Source organism: Pyxicephalus adspersus, chromosome 10, assembly GCF_032062135.1.
Source record: "Pyxicephalus adspersus chromosome 10, UCB_Pads_2.0, whole genome shotgun sequence".
Classification (NCBI taxonomy): domain Eukaryota; kingdom Metazoa; phylum Chordata; class Amphibia; order Anura; family Pyxicephalidae; genus Pyxicephalus; species Pyxicephalus adspersus.
The window spans coordinates 20,189,658-20,210,480 of record NC_092867.1 but is presented as its reverse complement, the minus strand read 5'-3'; the positions used below and the strand labels follow the sequence as shown (position 1 = coordinate 20,210,480).

The following is a 20,823-nucleotide window of genomic DNA, read 5'->3' as shown; positions in this document are numbered from 1 at the left end:
ATATAAAGAGCCTGCTCAAAGAGTGTAAATGGAACATTTAATAAATAACACATAGTGACATAGAGACATATTACAATTTTGTAAAAAGCCCCGTCTTGTAGCATTATTTGTTCTTATATGTTCATAATTGCTTTGTCTGCAGGTGATCCTGGAATACAAGGAGAAAAAGGTAGGCAAACTATTACATTCATCATGTTATGACCTATGTAGGGTAATGATAAATAGCCATAGACCTCATATGTAACAAATAGCTATAAAGGCAGATTTATGATGAGCGCAAAGGACTTCAATAGATACTAAGTAAGAAAAAAGAACACAGGATACCAAGTGGGAATGAACAATGCCCTACTGTTTTTATATACAGCTCTGATCAGCATTACTTACTTTAAAAGACATTGGGAGGCAAACAGGGTACAGCAAGAAAACCTAATTGGTCCACAACAAACGTAGACCGTTTTTTCCACCTTCTTAAATTTGATGTTATTGTTACCCTTATGGTCTTACTGACATTTAGAAAAATACTAATCTTTTATATATTCTAAAACTACATCCATTCAAACAAATTATTGAGGTATTAGGTCAATCCTCTGAATATATATATATATATATATATATATATATATATATATATATATATATATATATATATATATATATATATATATATTATAAATATATACATATTTTTCTTCATTTTTAGGCCCAGTGACAGTGATTGTCTAGAATGATGAATCTCCCCATTATTAAAACCTGTTAAACAGAGGTTCTGCTGTGCACTACTCTATCCAACATTAAATAAAACAATTTGACTTTAGATACACTTTAGTTGCTCTATAAACCTCTTTTACATTGAATATTTGCAGCTTAGCTTTTCTTGTATAGTATCCAGAACATATTTGGTGTTTCATTATAAAACTGTAATTATTATTGCCCAATCATTAAACGGAAGGAATTAAAACATTTGTTGTTAATTCTCACAACAGGTGACAGAGGATTCCAAGGTCCACAAGGTAGGGAAGATCTTAAGCCTATTATTATCTGTTGTAATAATTATTGTACCCAATGAAATAAATATTTTTTAGTATTTTGAAACAATGACTCTGTAAAGAATGCAATAGTCTGAAAGCAAATAAAAACAGAATGCGGCACTAGTAATGTATTGGAAGGAAGAACTTGACATCTAAAAGTTAATTTTTCATTATTATTGAAGAAAAATGCCAGCAATATATGTGCTAATATAAATTATATAGTGTTGCTCAGCAATCACATATTTACCTTTATTTTTGAACTTGAAAAAAAGATAAAGATAAAGATAAGAAAATAATTGTAATTTTATCATTCGTTAAAGAAAATTCCAGCCAAATTTGCCACTGTACCACTTCTTAAAAGTTCACCCCTCCATCAGTTCTAAATTTGACAATTTATTTTTTCATTAAAATATAATTAATGTGGCCTGATGTTGTTTCTTATACTCACTTTGTAATTTTGTGACAGGAACTCCCGGTCTCATTGGCCATCCTGGTGCAGAGGGACCTAAAGGACAGAAAGGCAGTGCAGGTAAGGGGTCAGACTACATCAGTGTGGAAGTACATTTGTCCAGATAAATTCATGATAGGTTTAATGTTATGGGATATGAGCCATCACTGTGCTACCATTTTTAGGTGATTCTGGTGTGGAAGGTCCACCTGGGCAAAGAGGAAGAGATGGCTTACCTGGAACTCGTGGTGATCCTGGTTTACCAGGTGTGGGAGAGAAGGGAGACAGAGGTAATTTCTTTAAATTAAGTTTAATGCATTCATAAGTTTTAATGCTAATTGTTTTTTAAATGTCCTAATTTACAAATAAACAACATGTAAACTTCCATTTATTTTACTAAACTAAATAGGCAAATATCTTTTATGAAACTAGTTCTTCTTTACTAGGAGAAGTGGCTAACAAGTATGACATGCTCTGACTCCTTAGTATATGTTGTAGTAATATTATTTTGGTTAGAATCATATATTCATTCTTTTCCTTTTCATTCATATTTTTCTAACACCAATTTTATGTACTATAGGTGCGCCTGGTGAACCAGGTGTGCCAGGCTTGGCTGGCATTCCAGGACCAATGGGACTTAAAGGTAAGCAGGCTTTGAAATCTCTGCACTATTTTAAGACGCATTCCAAAATGATTTTTAGACTGAAAAATTTTTTTGGATGTTTGGAGCAACAACTCCCGAGACAGCATCAGCTAATGGTTACCATCCACTATTAAAGATCTTACAAAATAAAAAAAGAATATTTGCAACTTAGTATTGTCTATATTCATGTTTTTTCTGCAATATCAGTGAACCTAATCTTGAGCAACAAACAACCTTAAGAGTTTAAAATCAAGGACTATCATCTAGGAGACAATTTCTGGCTTAAAGAATATCTAAACCCAAGAACAAAAACTGAACATATTGCAGACTATTAGTCCTTAGATGTCGTGTCTCAGTTCCTTTTTCCTTACACTTAAATATATTTTCTGTAAATACAGAAAAATACTTGGTAATCTTGCCACAGATACAGTGCCCTTGTAACTTCCCATCCAACAGCCTAGGGAAACAAAACTTGTTTCTTCATAGATGCAGAACGAGTGAGTGTTGGTATTCTAAGTAAAGATTGCCAGGTTAATAAAAGGGAAAAACCACATCTAAAAACTAATATACTGCAAAATCTTACATTTCACATTTTTAGATACATGTTAATAAATCAAAGATAGTTCCAGTAGTCTCTAGATCTGCAATCGTCAATAAAAGGTGGTCATTAGATTAAATGAGAAAAAAGCTCTTTAAATGCTAGGAATAATTTTATGTCCCGTTAAAAATTGGGCCTAGCGCATTAAGTTTGAAAAAAAGTTAGAGTTATTAAATGGAACCATTATAGGCTGCCCGGGAGCACTTTTAAGAAAATTTAGTTCATGGTCCAATATTATCTACATATGATCTAATGTTTCCTGTTTTATCTACAGGTGCAATGGGTCTGCAAGGTCCTCAAGGTCTTCCAGGTATGCTTTTAAAAATGGATAATAAGATAAACAGAAATACAATAAGAAATGATTTGTGACTTTTCAACAGCAGTTTCACATTTCAAACTTTCATGGTTACTAGTTCATTAAAAACATTGGCTACCAGTTGACTTATAGTGTGAAAGAACTGGAAGTCCCAGCACTGCTAAAACCTGCTAGGTATCAGGACATGCTGGGATATAAATATATATATTGGTATACTCTTTTTTTAAATAAGTTAGCCCACGTCTCCAATTTAAAACTACAACTCTATTTATTTCAACAGGTACTCCAGGGCAACAAGGTTACAAAGGAGATACTGGATTACCTGGACCTAAAGGTAAGATTATCAAGTAATAGTGCTTGTAGGACCTGTTGTGAGTAGGAGACCTTCAGTGTCACACCTAGTGGTTCGGACATTCAGCTTCATTGGCAATAAAGTAACTCAACCATGATTGAGCTCTTATCTCTGCACTGAGAAGATGAAATGAATATGAAAATTCATATATTTATTTTTGCTAACCGTTTACGAGTATTTTAACATTTTTGTTTACTTCCCCAACCAGGTGAAAAAGGATCTTCTGGACCACCTGGAAATAAAGGTACACGTCACGCATTGTCTGTGACTTTGTCTGTTGGTCTCTTTTCCTGTTGTAGGTACTGCTCAGTATATAATTTTGCAGACTAAAAATATTCCATATTGGGTTTGTTTCAGGTGATCAAGGTGACAAAGGAACCAGAGGTCTTCCAGGTCAGTAAAAAAAGCAAAGTAGTACCCAAGGTGGATCACGTTTAACAATAATACACATCTCAACTTGCAATAGAGAGACTTTAAATAAGAAAAATGCATTTTTATATCTCTAAATAGGCAAACGGCATTATGAATAATAAAAAATAATTCCTCCTCATTATTAATAAATTTGTAAAAATAATGGTGTATCCCTTAAACTTTGTATATACTTACCAACATTCCTTAAAGTGAACCTTTATGAAAACTGCAGTTGCTGAACTCATTGTAAAGAATGCCAATTACCTGGATGTATATTGATCATTTGGTGTCACTAGTTCAATTCACACCTGATACAAGCTTGTGGTTAACTGTTCAAGTAGTGTGACAATTAGCTGAATACCTGAGCTGTATACTGGGCCAGTGATTCAGAATGTATTAAAGGCAGAGAGTCAGTACAGCAACCAGGCAAGCTATGTATTACACAGCCAGGTCAGGCCATATTCCTCATTTTATTATTTTTATTTATAGGTGATCCAGGGTCTAGAGGATTACCAGGACCCACAGGAGAAGCAGGAGCGAAGGGATCAGCAGGTAAAATTCCATTACTGAGAGATCAAATGTCTGGCTGATTTTCCAATTATATTTCAGTTAACTTTAAAGTAAAGCTATCATATACCTTGCATATTCAGACTAGGCATATGATATTTACTGATTATGTGTTCCTTTCATAGGTCCACCTGGACCAGATGGACATCAAGGTCCAAGAGGTAAAGTCTTTTTTTTTGTTTTTTAGAAATTAAAAGTTAGGTACTTTATAACTCATCAGTAAAATCAAAAATACATTCTAGGATCAGTCCAAAACATATAAGACACAGCTCATTTGTCAAAATCCTGTTCTAAGATTACTTAAGGGAAAGTCCACAACCATTGCAGCTGCTAAAATTCTACCTATATGGGAGGTAAACTATTATCACAATAATAAGTATGTTGTAATGGCTTGAAGATGACCTTGGAAATCTTTATAAACAATTGTTGTTAGAAAAACTGTGGAATAAACATGACCAGTTGTACCAGATAAGCATCCATGTCTGAACCCCTTCAATATATAATGCAAACTAGCTTATTCAGGAAGTTACAATAAATTGGAACCCCTCTAAGTATATTGTATGAGTACTAAGTTCAATGAAAAGCTCACTTTTGTGCATTCTCACAGTTTGACACAAAGTTGACAGCACATAAACAGACAACCTCTACAATGAGAAGCACATCAACAGTATACTAATGAATTCTATATACCTTTGTAATGATAAGTAAAATTTGTGATGTTCAGGTGAACAAGGGCCTATTGGATTGCCTGGACCCAGAGGACCACCAGGATCATCAGGAGACCCCGGAATTCCAGGTAGGAGGCTATACTTCTCACACGAAAAATGAGATAAAGAAAGCAGCTTCAACATAATCTGTATCGGTAGTAATGAATCAGACAGAACCTTAAAATCATTTAAAAATGTTAGTCTTTGGATCTGCAATGCAAGGGCCACTTCAAGCAGAAAACATTATATGATTATTTGGTATAGATTGGCTTTAGCTTTCTTGGAGGGCCGGTATTGAAATGATAAAGTAGTAAAGAAAATGAAAATAGAATCATTTCCTTTTCTTCACACACTGATGACTGACATTGGTTTAAATTATTTCTCTATATAGACTTCAATCTGTAGGCCCCCTTTTCTTCCAGATGCTTTATTAATGATTTCTCCTTGCCAATGGAGCCAACAGGAAATCTGTCCAATGACTAATATGCAGGAAATGTCAGCTCTAATATTAGCATTAAAGGAAGTTGAGCCCTGGTGTCACTAAGGAGGTACTCTAGAAAAAAAAAAGACATTTATGGTGCTAAAGGCCTCAAGGTGCTTTAGACATCCATATTCCATATTCCAATATTGTTGAGCAAATCATGTTTCTGTAATTCAGTCATTGTCACATTGTTTAACCCATAACTATCTGCTAAAGGTGTTTTTACAACCTTTTAATGGTCAGTCCAGGTAAATCATTTACAACTTGCTCGAAATTTGTCATTTTTAATGGATAGTATCTTTCTCTCTTTTTCTGGCAGGGGGTTGGGTGTACCTAATGTAAAATGTCACAGAAAGTTTAACCTATACATAATTTATTTAGTGCAAAGAATCACAAAACACATGATACCTATTTCCACATATTCTTTCTGTTCAGTTGTTGCTTTAATTATTCACAACATGAAAGCGGATCCTTTTAGAAAGCTGGCTCTTCTGACACATAATTTACATTACAATAAAGTTACATAAACTAATATATTCTATTATTTTGTTTTGCCCTACTTTTAGGACTTCCCGGAGCACAAGGCCCACCAGGTAAGAACTCTAGGAGTTCTGAGTTCCGTGTGTAACACATAAGTACCGATATTAGGTCATAATGTGCTGTAATATCTGCCTGAATCCTAAAAAGGAGTTTATTTTTTTAATTTCCATAATGCTGTACTAATGACCTCTAACATATCTACTCGCTCTCTTAATAAGTTCTATATATACATATTAGTTGTACACTGAGCATAAATGTAGGTCAATAAACCATTCAACTCTAATTGCATGATGTACTTAATCACTAACTATATTTTTGAGGTCATAAAGATTTTTAGGTATTCATAGGAGAGGAACAATAAAGATCAGTGAGCCTGAACTTTTATATTACCAATATAACTGGACAAAGCCATGTTACCTGTATATGAAACAGGTGTAGGCTTGTCTTCTTAAAACTGAAGTCATACTTGCCAGTTTTGCGCTTCAGTTTTTTTTTCTACCCTAGTGCAGCAGAGATATATTTGACTGGTGACTATAACTAATGATGTTATTGTATTAGGAATTTAATGGCAACTATTTAATACAAATCACAACTGTTTTAGGACCACCTGGAACACCTGGACGAGCAGGAGCCAAAGGTAAAAAAAAATGATGTCATATTTAAAGAGATCAATGGTTTTACCATTATTTTCTATCTACTTCTGAATTTAAAAACAGTTATTTGCACATAGTATTAACTATATACTTCTGTCGGCTTGTCATATAGGTGACCCCGGAGATCCAGGAAGAGTTTCTACAGGTAAATCTTTGCCTATTCTAAATATGGAGCAGTTATTTAAGAGTAGGGGAACCATCCCTAAGCTTGTTTAAAATATTTTTGGTGGAGGCCCAGGGTTGCCCCTACTTGCTGTATAGTAAAATACATTCTGAAAGAAAAAAGCAACTTATCTGTTATGGTTTAAACTGACTGGATAATAGCAAAAATACCTGTCAAGGAACAAAAGTCTGTCAACAAAAGTCTTCTCAAGTGTCCCCAGTGAAGAGTTTCCTTCACCTCCCATTCAGTGACAGTTGGGAAATGTTGACTTTCCCACCACTTTTTGTCCTAGTCATAATGGATAAGACAAATAGGGTGGGCCAATATCACCAGTGGGGACACGAACAGAAATGAAAAACCTAGTTATAATGCTTACCTAAAAAAGTGTGTTAGATACATTATAAAGAGCTGCTTAACTCATGCAAAAAACAAGATTCTTTTGTTCTTTCTGTCTAATATACAACATATGATGTTTTTCTTTCAGATTCTGGCGCATACATGATGCCTGGACCACCAGGACCAGCAGGACCCGTGGGTCCACCAGGACCTCCAGGAGTTTCAGGTATAATGACATATTAGTGCATATAGCAGGACTCAATTTCTGTTCCTAAATAATATATATTGGACTTTTAGCCTTTTAATAATATTGGACTTTTAGCCTTTAAATAATAGGGGTTTACACTCCTATTATTTAAAGGCTACATAGATCAAGATTTGCCTCACCCTGTAATTGATGATGTTTGGCTTTAGGCTAAACCTACCACCCCCAACTTTCAGGTTTTCACAAACTTTTTTATTTCATGACATTTAGCTTATGGTCTCTTGTACACAAGTTGGGATTATTTTGCATTATTATGGCCTAATAAAAATCAAAGTGTACAATTAAAGCAAGGTAGTTTGATGATTTAATTAATAAAGCTACAGCTAAGTAAACATGTATCAAACTTTTCCTTTTTGACAGGTCCAATTGGACCATCCGGTCTTCCTGGAGCACCAGGTAATTAATATATGAATATATTCTTAATATATTATAGATGTATGCCCTGCGTTATTAGGAGGTTTAAAGGTTTGGCTTCATTAATTATGGTAGTGATAAGAATGTGCTAAATTCTTTCACTAGGTGCCAAAGGAGCCCGCGGTGAACCTGGAGAACCTGGCATCTCTGTTACAAGATCAGATCGTAAGTTTTTGTTATGCATCATGAAAGCTTTAGTTTAGGGATTTGGTTACTTCTTTTTAGGAAAGTTGCCTGTTTTTTATTAGCAAAGTATTTGCAGTGTTTGCTGTCTGCAGGAAACATACATTGGTCAAGCTTAAGTAGAGAATTTATTTTAAATTACACCTGTCCTAAAACAAATTTGTGGGTTGCCAGTGCTAGCCTTTTTCAAAAAGCTATCTGCCTAATTGTGTAGATTTCCATTGCCTTCAAGTCACAGATATAAAAAACAAAACATTTGGCAAATGAAAGTCAATGTAAAAAAAAAAAGTGATGTTCATATGTGATGGCCAGTGATTAGCCAAAGTATCAGCAGGGTAGCTAGGTATATACAATTTTCAGAAAGCGAGGTCAGCGTAGACACCTTTCTTATCGCTCTCCCAAAAGGTTTCATCTAGAGAAAATGTATAGGGTTTTAAATCTGATTGAGTCAGAGGAATACCATACTCCCTCTTTCTCTCCTACTAGAAACCTCTAGATCTTCTGTATGCACGAGCAATCAACAAGGGCAGAGCTAGTTCTGGGTTTTCTTATTAGCCAGCCCAGCCATACATGCCAGTCACGAATGTCAGAATTTCATTCAAGTTCAAGAGGATATTTTATAAAATATTATTTTATAAACATCAAGTACAGGTAGTCCCTGAGTTAAGGACATCCAACATATGGATGACTCCTAGATACAAATGGGGCTTTCCTGCTCACACGTGTGCAGGACAGAGGCTTGAAGAATGTTTTGCTAAACACCGCTGAGATTGTGGGTGATCTTAAGGACTGAGCTTGTCTGCTCTTGTAATTGTTTAATGACCAAAACAAACTCTGCAGTTGTTTCTTTTTGCATATCAAAGCACAGCTTGCTCCAGAAGTTAATGAATGTCTAGGCCCCACAAAGATTTTATTTTGCTTTGTTTGTGAATACAGTGAGGATTTTATACAGTAACTGTAACCACACTACCTAAAAATATGTTGACAAACATCTGTTCTAATTGCATTTATTAAAATAATGTACCTGTCCTGACTTGCATACAAATTCAACTTAAGAACAAACCTTCAGTCCCTATCAGGTATGTAACCCGGAGACTACCTGTATACATTTTTCGTTTACAAGAAACTCAGTCTGGCCCATTTTAACACGTTTTGATGGGCGTCCTTCTTATGAACACACCACGCATCTACTAGCATGCCAAGTAAAAGAATAACAAATAGCATCAACTTAAACTGTGATCAGAGATGATATTTTAGTAAAAGTGATCAACATGTGGATTGCTTCAATAGTTTTTGTAGGGGCTATGACAGCTCTGCCTAAAAGGCTGACAGAGTGAGCAGGTGCAGGCATAGGAGAATAGGAAAGAAGGATCAAAGAACACTTTGATGAAAACCTTCATATGTTTGTGAAAATCCACAATGACCAAAGTGTTCTAACTCATATGATTTAATCCTGGTTTGCACATATATGTAAAAAATAAAATGCATTGTAACTAAAATGAGTGCCAGAAACAACTATATAACAGCTCACATTTATTTACAGCTTCCCTACTGGCTCAGGCAGGACTCATGTCAGGACCTCCAGGACCACCTGGCCCACCTGGACCCCCAGGTAAAATTACTAATGGCTAAAAATGTCTTCCTCTAAACACAAGCAAGAATAGTGCCTTTGAACCCAAGAAAAGTTTCAGCAGCAGCAAAATGGGAACTTCCTAAAACAACAAAGGCTATATTGGAAAAGTCATGATTTAAATTTGGGTCAAAGATGTTGTGGAGGTGTGTGTGTGTGTGTTAACAAGTCCTCAATATTGCAAAGATGAAGGGCATTTACTGCAATTACCATATCCTGAGTGACTAGGTATTGCCATTCGGCCAATATGAACAAAGAATAAATAGTATTAAATGTTTATCTTACTGAAACATTAACAAAAAAGAATTAGCATCCTCCACTTCTTTCAGTATGCTAGTTTTAAGTGTAATTTAGTTGGGATAAAGGTATGGGGTACATTGCTTTTGTTTTTTTACATATTTTTTATATATTTTGGTTAAAATGGTTATTCTGTTTTTATTATTTAGGTGCTTCCATACAAGGCCCACCAGGACAATCAGGTGCTCAAGGTCTTCCAGGACCTCCAGGTCCATCAGGCCCAGCAGGTCCATCAGGTCCACCAGGTAAAAAGATCAATGAATGCAGGACCAAAGGTGGTCCCCTTTATCTCTTTTTGGTTGTCTTAAGATCAGAATTATTTTGATGTATAGGGAAGTACTTAATAATCTGTTCTGATTGTGTTATTTAGGAGATGCTAAACAGGGAGCCCCAGGTCCCCCAGGCCCACCTGGTCTTCCAGGATCAGCAGGTATGCAGACACTCTTTATTGCTTACTGTCTGTTAAATATCCTCTAAAATGCTTGGTTATAACTGAAAAATATACTTTGTTTTACCTATGAAGAAGCTGCTATTGTTGGCCCACCCGGACCTCCTGGCGCAGCAGGACCTAAAGGAGACCCAGGTAAGGACTATTCAAAAAGTAAATGTGTCAGGAACTCACTCTCAGAAACTTTTTTATATAACAGGTTAAAGTTTTTCTACAGTGCATGCCGTCTTTGCTCCCTCATTCTGTGACAAAGCAAAAGCAGGTTCATTATAGTCATCTTCATAGCATTGGACACCTATTTTTCCTTCATCTTGTCTGCCACTCTTTCCCTGCTCCCTGCTAGGAATGAATAGAGAAAGCTTTGGGTAAGCTCATGGTCAGACCTTATCAGAGTTTACATAAGGCTAATGAATCCCAGCCCACTCCTTGGCCAATTCCCAACGCTGTCACATAGCAGATGGCATGAGTACTGTGTGTTTCCTTTCTGAAAGTACAGACAGCAAGGGCATGGTATATTTGAGAGTGGCTCATTAATATAGTGTACCTGATGCTTTACTATTTAACGAATATGTCATTTAAAAGATCAGTTTGTTTGCATATCTGCAATACTATAAGCTTTAGGGGCAAAATACAAAACTACTAATATGTTATATTTAGAAAACAGATCTTCCAATAGACACAAAAGAACTTGGTTTTGAATGAAGAGGAGCAAATTCAAATTTTGCTATATTGAATTTACAGAACAATCTCAAAAAATTTTATTTTCTTTCTATAGGTGATCCAGGTCAGAGAGGTCTTCCAGGACAAGCAGGTAAATATTTTAAATATGTACAGTATATTTATATTTCCATATTTTGTGTACATATTAATTAGCGACCTTATAAATAAACATCATAAATCAAGATTGCTCTAACAGGTAAATAAGTGACCATATGTGATCACAGCCATGTTTATTTTACTGAAGACCTTTATGGTACAAAGACTAGCATGTTTGGCCAAAATGTCATAAAGGACATATGCAATCCCAAGCTCTGGTGGTAGTCAAATTTACAAACCTAAGCTATGATGTTGATCAAATTTATAAACTTGTTTTTGGTAATGGCTATAAGTAATTGAATTTCTATTTTACAGGACAACCAGGAGATCCAGGTCAACCAGGTCTTCCCGGTACACCAGGCCGTGATGGTCAGTGCCTTTGTTCCTTTCATACAAAACACAAAAGCACATTTTTCATATGAACAGTCTTGTTTTTCATGTTGATTAAGTAAATATTACAAAGTAAATATTAAAAGCCAGATTTTTGCATTTTAATTCCAGCTGTTGGACCTGCCGGACCTCCAGGAAGCCCAGGAGCTCCAGGATTACCTGGATCTCCCGGAAGTCCAGGACAACCTGGTCAGCCTGGAGAAAGAGGTAACGTGTTTCTCAAATTTTTACAGATAAAACTTTTTAAAACATTTTCCCACTACTTGTTTCTCAAACAGACATCTCATCCATTAAGATTAGACTGGAGGATAATTCATGTTTTGGATTTGAACTAGGTTCAGGCTGTAAAGCAAATAGTAGAATTAAATGGTATTAGTAGGTTTAGCTAATAAAACTGGGAATATTGGGTTGACAAAACCATAAATTGCAAGCAAATTCACTGGCACAGATGTTAATTACCTCAGAACCATTGCAATACTCAAGTGACCGCACAAATTAAAAAACCTACTCAGATTAACAGTTCCAATATGTAATGTGAGTAAAATTTTTTGCAGGTGAAGCTGGTATTCCAGGTGCTCCCGGTATTCCAGGAAGCTCAAGAGGTGAGTAAAAAATCTATATAGTTGGTATGAGTAAAGTAGTGATGTTGCTTATCTCTAGTCACAGCAACAAACCCACAAGGGGTAGTAAGAATCGCTACAAAAGAAGTTTCAAAGCATTCAGTATAATATTATAGTTGATCTTCTGAAAGCAATGTTTTAAGATATCGATACATGTCTGCTTATCTGATTTTCAATGAAATTCATAACAGTCCATGATCATGGTACGCATACATACTGATACACATCAAAGTGGCTTACCGAAGGACCTTTTAGACTGTTTTAAAAAATTTTTAGTTTTTTGTATGCAGTATTTTAAAATGTCTACATAACTTTTTAGGCTCACCTGGAGCAAGACCTGGTCAAGGTTCACCTGGTCCACCTGGTCCACCCGGTCCTCCTGGTCCACCTGGTCCTCCTGGTGAACCTGGCAATTCTGGTCGTGGAGCAGAAGAAGTCCAGCAGTACATTGCTCAATACCTCCAAAGTAAGTAATGATAAATAAAATATGTGACAAAGTATGTAAATAAACCATAATATACACTGAAATAACTGGTAATACCAAAAGAATTTATAAAACCTAAGTATGTAGGTACATCTTGCATTCATAGCATGTGATCGGCATGTCCTTTTTTTCACCTCTGTTAAGGTGAAAATGTCAGAAACTACCTTATTGGACCACAGGGACCACCTGGGCCACCAGGAGACAGTGGACAAGCAGTGGACTATGCAGAATTGGCAAGCCGAGTTATGAGTTACATAAGAGGTAATTTCTAAATACCTAGAATGGGGAAAAAGGCATTAAGTACCTCCATTCATATTGTATAGGGATATAGAACAAATTAATAAATGGATGATACAATTAGCTGCATAATATTGCTCTTTGTTTCATATTGTCCAAATAAAGCCAACCTGTACATTCTGTCTTTTTATATTGACAGGCTCAGGATTAACTTCCACCGATGGCATGGGAACACTTATAGGTCCAGCTGTAACTTACGAAGAAATCCTGTCCATCTTGCAAGGTAAGTTTATCATTTACACAAACATATATATATATATATATATATATATACTATAGATAAATATATACTATAGTATATTATACTATATACTATACTATAAATAAATGCCAAAGTTCCGCCATGATAAGTGGGGCAAACCTTTTCATGCACCGAAAACATGGTTATGATAATACCCATTGTGGTAAAAGGACATTGTGGCAAAGCCAGAAATGTATAAAGACACTTTATGGTCATATATCTGTTTTCCAGATCGGGGTCTACAGATTGGCCTTCCAGGACCACCTGGCCCACCAGGATTGCCTGGATTACCTGGATCTCAATATGGTGATATAACAGCTTTACTGCAAAGTAAGAAAAATGTTATGATACTGGAATTACAATGATACAGAATTTCAATACATACATGTTAATTTATGACAATATTTGCATTCTATATAGTTAGTTTCACACACAAGTGTGGCCATTTTTACATTGCCCTAAATATAAAAAGTGACAATTACCTGATTTTTATGAGTGATTAACAGTTTATGTGTAAACTGATGATGATCACTACTTTTTATTGGTAAATTAGAGTTTACTTTTTTGACAGCTGTAAACACCATAGGCCACCAAGGAGAAGTTTGTCTCCAGCACCCCAATTGCCAATTTCTGCAATCCCAATTTTTAAAAATGAAAATTACATTAATTAGGTTTTATTATCCTGTTATCTGTATTTATAATAATTTATTAATATTTATACATATCTAGCTTCTGAATTCAGAGCACTTGCTGGCCCACCTGGACCACCAGGTCAGCCTGGCCGCCCAGGTCGTCCTGGCCCACCAGGCCCAATGGGACCACCAGGAAATTCTGCAGCAACTTTAACTGCTGGCTTTACTCCAGAGGAGATTGCAAGTTACCTACAAAGTAAGTGTATGCATTATTATGATTGTCTAAGATGTTTCAAGTTTTAAATACTCTTTACAGAAGATATGATCAATAAAGAAAATATTATTCTAAATCATTATTACTAATTTTGTTACCATTTTTTCTTTTTAGATGTGCAACAAATTGGAGGCCCTCCAGGACCACCTGGACCCCCTGGGCCCCCTGGACCAGCATCCCATGGCAGTTTCGCCAGTTATGCTGAGGGCACCAAGAGCGATGCTTTAAGGACTGAGCTTATTGAATATCTAACAAGTAATTAGACTTCTTTTATTTTATTTAATCCTTGACCAGTCATACATGCAAGAAAACACAAAATACAATACCCCAATCCAGAATGCCTCTCATACTATATATGCTTTTTCCCTGACCAACGTCAGGCTATATGTTGTATTTTTATTGTTTTAGTTATGTGCATTTAGTACCAATAGGGGTGACATCTAACTAATTGCTGTTGGGCATTGTACTTTTCTATTTCTCATGCCTCTCTATTAACAGAACAATCTCTATTAACAGATCAAGAAAAAAATGTACCTTACATACATATATTTTATTTTCCACAGGTGACAACATTCGGCGATACATTTCTGGACCACCAGGTCCACCAGGACCTCCTGGACCTCAAGGACCACGGGGACTCAAGGGAGACAGTGGGGAGATGCGATCATCCTCATCATCATCATCTTCATTATCATCTTCTTCCCTTTCATCTGGCTCCTCTTACTCTTCATTAGCCTCCTCATCATATGCCATAGATTATAATGAAGTGGCATCTCGTGTAACAGAACAAATCCAGAGTAAGCTCTTTGCTTCAGTACTATTATCATTAGCTCAGCTATTAGATTTAGATCAGATTACATTTAAAACAATATAATCTTATTTTTGAATATGCTCACTTATCATATGACTGGCCTGACTCTATTTGTTTGCACCCTTTAGGTCAAGGCCTTCTTGGAGATATTACTTTTAGCCAGCAGAGGGTTTCCTTTCCTGGACCCCAGGGACCACCAGGACCACCTGGAATCTGTCAGATATATGCAACCCATTCGAACATCACCACTGACCTTATGGAACTCTTCAGAAGTAAGAGAAAAGTGTTTTATTTTTTTATCCGTTCTTAGCCATTTTTTAGGTCAAGAGAAAAAAAAACAGTACTATTGTCTGTGAAAAAGTTACATTGTATAGAGCTGGGTAATGTTAGGAAATAATATGAATGTTGGTCTATATTTGAAAAATATAATTTACCAGAAGTAAATGACCACTGCATAGGGTTGATTTGCATAGTTTGCTTTATTAGCTGCCATTTTACAGTTATCATTCTTCACTATAGTAGTCAAAACTTTTTTTTTTCTTTACAGCCTATGGAACTGTTCCCGGGCCACCAGGTATGCCAGGACAGAAGGGAGAGAGAGGATTCCCTGGCATCAAAGGTAACCCACGTTCTAAACAACATTCCGTAAATATGCAGGGTATTTTTTTTATATGTTCAAAAATCTATGTGCGTATTCTAATAATCTACAAAACATAATTTAAGTTGAGTTCAATTCAGCTCAAGATTTCAATCAAGCTTTATACTGCACATTAAAGAATCAACCATTTTGTGGGCTTTTAAAGTTTTATGTTTACTAATGTTTTCCATTCTATGCAATAGAAGATAAATGTCTTTAACCTAAATGATGTTGATGCTTCCTAGTGAACCGGCCAACACCATGTGTTATTGCCTTCATTGATTCACTAGCTGCAAGAAAACATCTAAAACACTTAGTTTTATCAGGAAGTCTCTGCTTTATAAATTCATAATTATTGTGGTTTTAGTATAATAACGATACAAAAACAACAACAACAAATCCCGCAGTTTTCTATGGTAAAAACATTTTTTCTTGATAAGACAATATTTTTCTTTATCTCCACAGGTGACAGAGGAGAACCAGGTTATCCTGGACCACAAGGACCAAGGGGTTATAAAGGGGAGAAAGGTATGGTATTTTACATTCATTTAGTTCCAACATATTCAAGCGTTTTCAGAGTTAGTTTCTCAGAGCAGATAACAAACTGACAATCCTACCACAGTCATACAATCACACAGTCTGGGACCTACATGGGCATTAGCCACTTAAAGTTGGTATCCTAAATAAGATAAAAAGAAGCTGCCTGCAAAAGAAGATGGTAAATGGTTACCTTTGTGATGGTCAGAGGCTTTTAACACTTCTAGATCATGTAGTTTTACAGCTGAAATCAGAATCCTCATGAGTGTATTTATTTTGGAGCATTGTAGTTCCATAAACTTCTGTTTATGTCCCCCCTTGACACAAGACTGATCTAGAGGCCAGTAATGAAACCATGGGGTGCAGGGATCAGCCATCTGACACAGTTGACGGTTTCAGTTGAGTAGAGTTAAGATTTGACCTCTGTAAAGAAGGAAATATTGAAGGTGTTTCTGAGGACTTCTTCCAAAATATTAGCTGTAGAGTTTCAGTATTTTCAGAGCCACTGATATGGGACATTTAGCAAAAAAAGAAATTTAGAAATAAATCAGATCTTTGCTGTATATTGGTTCATGGTCAGAGATCACTAAAGCAAGATAATCCATTTGGCAGCCAAGGTAGCAGAATTAGGAGTTCACATGTTTACTTACATTAATACATTTTTTTTAAATTTTTTTTAGGAGAGTCTATAATTGTAGGAAAAAGAAAAAGACGAAGCCTTGGTGTTTGACAAGAGCATTTTGGCCAACCACTCCCAGGATTATCAGCTGCTTAAAATGATGAGAGCCATAAACTCAAGCTGAGAGTACATTAATCCTGTTCCTGTACACCAGCAGTCCACATAGAATCTGGACAAAGTGCTCCTCCACAAGAATATTTCAGAGCAACAACAAGCAATAATTGATATCAGTCACTCAACATTTTGTCTTCATTCTCCGCCAACTCCATTGATACAGACATTGTCTATGACCTTGGAGAAAATGTAAAGTTGTGTAAAGATATTCATTATGTTTGTTATTATATTCACAAGCAAAAAAACTAATATTGGTAATGCCATACCAATTTAAAGATCAGACGGCATTACATTTTTTTTCTTCTAAACAGTGACAAAGTCAGGAGAAAGACCTGTAATTTCAGCTGGGAATTGTGTATTAATGAGGTGCCACGGATACATCCCATTGCATTCAAACAATGTGTTACATTATGGTATTAATCATAACAGTGCACTTTTTTCTATGTTTCTTAAAAAAAAAAAACGTATCAATAAAAGGCTCTGTGAAATCTAAATTGTGGATGAAAAATAACATTTCATTAACCCCCAAAATGTAAAACAATGTTGTATACATGCCATGGGAAAACAGTCCAGCACCTCTTTTCTATGTAATCCCTTCAGTGCCAACATATGACATCAGGCACCAGAGACCTGAAACATAGACCTTTAGCTGTTTTTGAACTAATAATGCCAACAAGATTTGTCAACACAAAGTAATACAGTTCAACAACAGCTAGAGTTGCTTGTTGTCACTGTTACTATAAAAAACATTTGTCTTCCAATGTATATCCTTTATTTTTATTTTTTTTCTTTATAACAGATATTGTCGTGAGTGTTATTTTATAATTAATCTTGTACATTTTAAAATGTTTTTACAACTACGTTTCAGTATCCATAGAATATATTTTTGCTTTTTTTTTTTTTTTTTTTTTAGAAAACATTTAAAGCCTAAAAGTATTTTGCAGTTTGGACCCATGTGCAGAGGTTTAGTGAAAAGTTTACAAGATATAGAAGTAGAACACGTCAGGTTTATGCACACACTAAGAAGTAGCTGTGCCAGTACATAGCATACAATAGCCTGTTATATTTATTGATCATACATGCAGAAGAAGTACACACCAGAACTGATAATCTGTAGACGTGTCTATGAGGCACATGCACAGTGTATTGTCAGTTAAAGTCAAGATCTTGGTCCTTATGAATAGTGATGACACCAAAAACCCTGACTTGATAAAGAATCCACAAGATAATGTACAGTGGAAGTACATAAAAAAATGGGTTCTCTGGTAAAACACTAAATAAAATTGGATATACTTTTTGTCCAAATACACCAAGTCCAAATCCATGTCTTTAGCATCTCTGTAGACCACTAAGAAGATTTTATTTATATAGTTTTCCTCACCTTGTTTCCAACAAGGCCTTAGAATAAACATTGCATATTGACGTGGAAAAATGGTGCAAATACTTATGCTGTATTGTAGTAGGTTCATCCCACTTACAGATTCAGAACCATCAGCCAAATTACAGAAAGACAAAACATTGATTCTTAAACCTGTTCTCAATCAGCAAATGAGTTTAATAAGTGGCACTGCACTTGTACTTGTGCTGTAACAAAATCTACACATTCACCACTTTAGAACAGTTTTGACAATCTCTGATTTTTCAAAATAAAAAGAACAATTAGAAAAGGAAACCTCATACAATATTATAAATGAGCATGTTTACAGGAAAGACCTATAAAGAATGAACCTTTAATTTTTAATATCTTAGCTTGCTAGTTTTTCATTGATGACACACATTCAGTAAGAAGCACTGTCTGGCTACAGCCCTTGTGGTTCACATTCTATGTTTTGTGATAGACACAGGAGAAAACCTAAAACATGAAAGGAAGGTGGTCTTTGAGGACCAAGTCAGACAGCAATGGGCTCTAGTTATAAAGCAGTAAATCTGAATCCACCAAAACATTACCTGGTGGAGAATCAGTCCCTGCCAATAAAATACATGAAATTGGAAGATTCTCCACCAGAGAATGTTTCAGTGAATGTCTGATTCTCTGCTTTATAAATAGAGCCCGAGGTTAACAGTACAAGAGTAAGTCAATACTCTCAGACACTCTTCCAGCATCTCTTGTGTGAATGTACAGGACATAATTTATTAGGAAGTCACAGCCATTGAGACATTTGCTTTGACGAAACACGTCAAAGTGTACTTGTTGCGTGTACACTATTAGCCATTGTGTTTTTGGAATCAAGAATTCTGCCTTTTTTGTAACTAACATCCAAATACTTCAGTGATGTGATCATGTCGTTGAGGATAAACTGGCTTTGTGATAATGAATAATCATTAAGTTCCAACATGACTGCCTACATTGTGCTGAAGCAGGAGGTGCCAAGCAAAATTCAATCGATGTTTGACTTGTACTACTACTCAACAGTTGCCTTACTTTATGTGAGATTTGTATTGACATTAGACACATATGCACTTTGTGTAAAACAAAATAAAATAAATTTTTTAAATGGTGTTCGAGATTCTTCATATCTATATTTGACAGTCTGAATATTGAAATGATCTAATACATTCATTGGTAACCTCCGAATTATTAGTAGATTTAAAAGCCGCTACCAAATCCACTGAGGGTCCTACCCTGCAAAAGTATATCATGTTAGACACAGAAGATAAACATTTAAAAAAAAAGGTAAAAAAAGGAATGGGGACGGTTAGTGGAATAGCTGTACCCTTTAACTTAAGTGGAAGCAATTTTTTTTTTTTAACACACTCCTTTAAAGTGTAGTTTTATACACTTCCCAAATACAGCTAATTTATGTGAACAAGTAAACACAATTAATTTTTTTCACACACTTGTACTTTGTAAGCAGAATATGAAATAGTTTTTTGGGGTCCAGATACGTTTAGCTATGAGATTTACATATGTATCCAAATAAATTCTGTTCCTAGAAATAAAACTGGTTTGACAAATCTATAGGAACAGAAGTTAACTTGGCTCTGAATGACCATGGCTCTGCTTTAATAATGCCAACAGTTCATATTAATATATCAAACAATTAAAACTAATTTTTACTGATCAGACTACAAAAATCTGAAATAGGTTTGGTTGCTAGGGTTTACTGCATATTGCAGTTCACAGATGTTCTATGGATTTGTTCATCGAATACAGCTAATATATTTACAGGTAGTCCCAGGTTAAGGACATCTGACATATGGACGACTCCTGAATACGAACAGGGCTTCCCTGCTCACTGTGTGCAAGACGGAGGCTTGATGGGGGAGGGGTTATTTGTATGACTTGCAGAAGGAATATTTTGATAAACACAGCTCAGGTGACCAAGACAAACTCTGCAGTTGTTTCATTTTGCATATCAAAGCACAGCTTGCTCCAGAAGTCAATAATTATCTATGTTTAGGGTCCATAAAGTTTTTTTTTTTTTGCTTTGTTTGTGATTAACTTACAATGAGGATTTTATACAGTAACTGACACCATGCTGCATAATAATATGTTGAGAGAAACATCTGTCCTAATTGCATTTATTAAAATAATGTACCTGTACTAACTTACATACAAATTCAACTTAAGAACAAACATACAGTTCCTATCTCGTATGTAACCAGGGGACTACCTGTATCCAAAGAGTAAACACAAATTAATTTTTTTGCACATGTAGTTTGCAAACAGGACATAAATAATAGTTGGTTTGTAGTCCAGATAGTTTTATTAATTATCAGTGTTCTCCCCTGGCCCTTTAGCACTACCCACCACTTTTCAGCAACCACCCGACTGTTTATGGGTGGTTACTGAAAAGTAGAATCACAACAC

At 35.5% G+C, this 20,823-nt stretch overlaps 1 protein-coding gene across 1 annotated transcript in view; it reads left to right on the top strand.

Moving 5' to 3' along the window:
- COL17A1 (collagen type XVII alpha 1 chain) overlaps window positions 1-19,512 on the top strand; it is a gene marked incomplete in the record, with an annotated part of 38,757 nt that extends 19,245 nt beyond the window's left edge. Inside the window, 37 exon segments of the mRNA XM_072424238.1 lie at window positions 143-169; window positions 984-1,010; window positions 1,495-1,557; window positions 1,662-1,766; window positions 2,057-2,119; window positions 2,992-3,027; window positions 3,314-3,367; window positions 3,594-3,629; window positions 3,743-3,778; window positions 4,286-4,348; window positions 4,489-4,524; window positions 5,088-5,159; window positions 6,118-6,144; window positions 6,693-6,728; window positions 6,857-6,889; window positions 7,392-7,469; window positions 7,869-7,904; window positions 8,028-8,087; window positions 9,649-9,717; window positions 10,182-10,277; window positions 10,403-10,462; window positions 10,556-10,615; window positions 11,256-11,291; window positions 11,612-11,665; window positions 11,798-11,893; window positions 12,241-12,288; window positions 12,626-12,772; window positions 12,935-13,051; window positions 13,227-13,310; window positions 13,560-13,658; window positions 14,058-14,216; window positions 14,349-14,489; window positions 14,798-15,031; window positions 15,174-15,317; window positions 15,593-15,664; window positions 16,148-16,210; window positions 16,900-19,512. Coding sequence (XP_072280339.1) covers window positions 143-169; window positions 984-1,010; window positions 1,495-1,557; window positions 1,662-1,766; window positions 2,057-2,119; window positions 2,992-3,027; window positions 3,314-3,367; window positions 3,594-3,629; window positions 3,743-3,778; window positions 4,286-4,348; window positions 4,489-4,524; window positions 5,088-5,159; window positions 6,118-6,144; window positions 6,693-6,728; window positions 6,857-6,889; window positions 7,392-7,469; window positions 7,869-7,904; window positions 8,028-8,087; window positions 9,649-9,717; window positions 10,182-10,277; window positions 10,403-10,462; window positions 10,556-10,615; window positions 11,256-11,291; window positions 11,612-11,665; window positions 11,798-11,893; window positions 12,241-12,288; window positions 12,626-12,772; window positions 12,935-13,051; window positions 13,227-13,310; window positions 13,560-13,658; window positions 14,058-14,216; window positions 14,349-14,489; window positions 14,798-15,031; window positions 15,174-15,317; window positions 15,593-15,664; window positions 16,148-16,210; window positions 16,900-16,949 — 2,717 coding nt within the window.
- Between the last annotated feature and the right edge of the window lie 1,311 nt (window positions 19,513-20,823).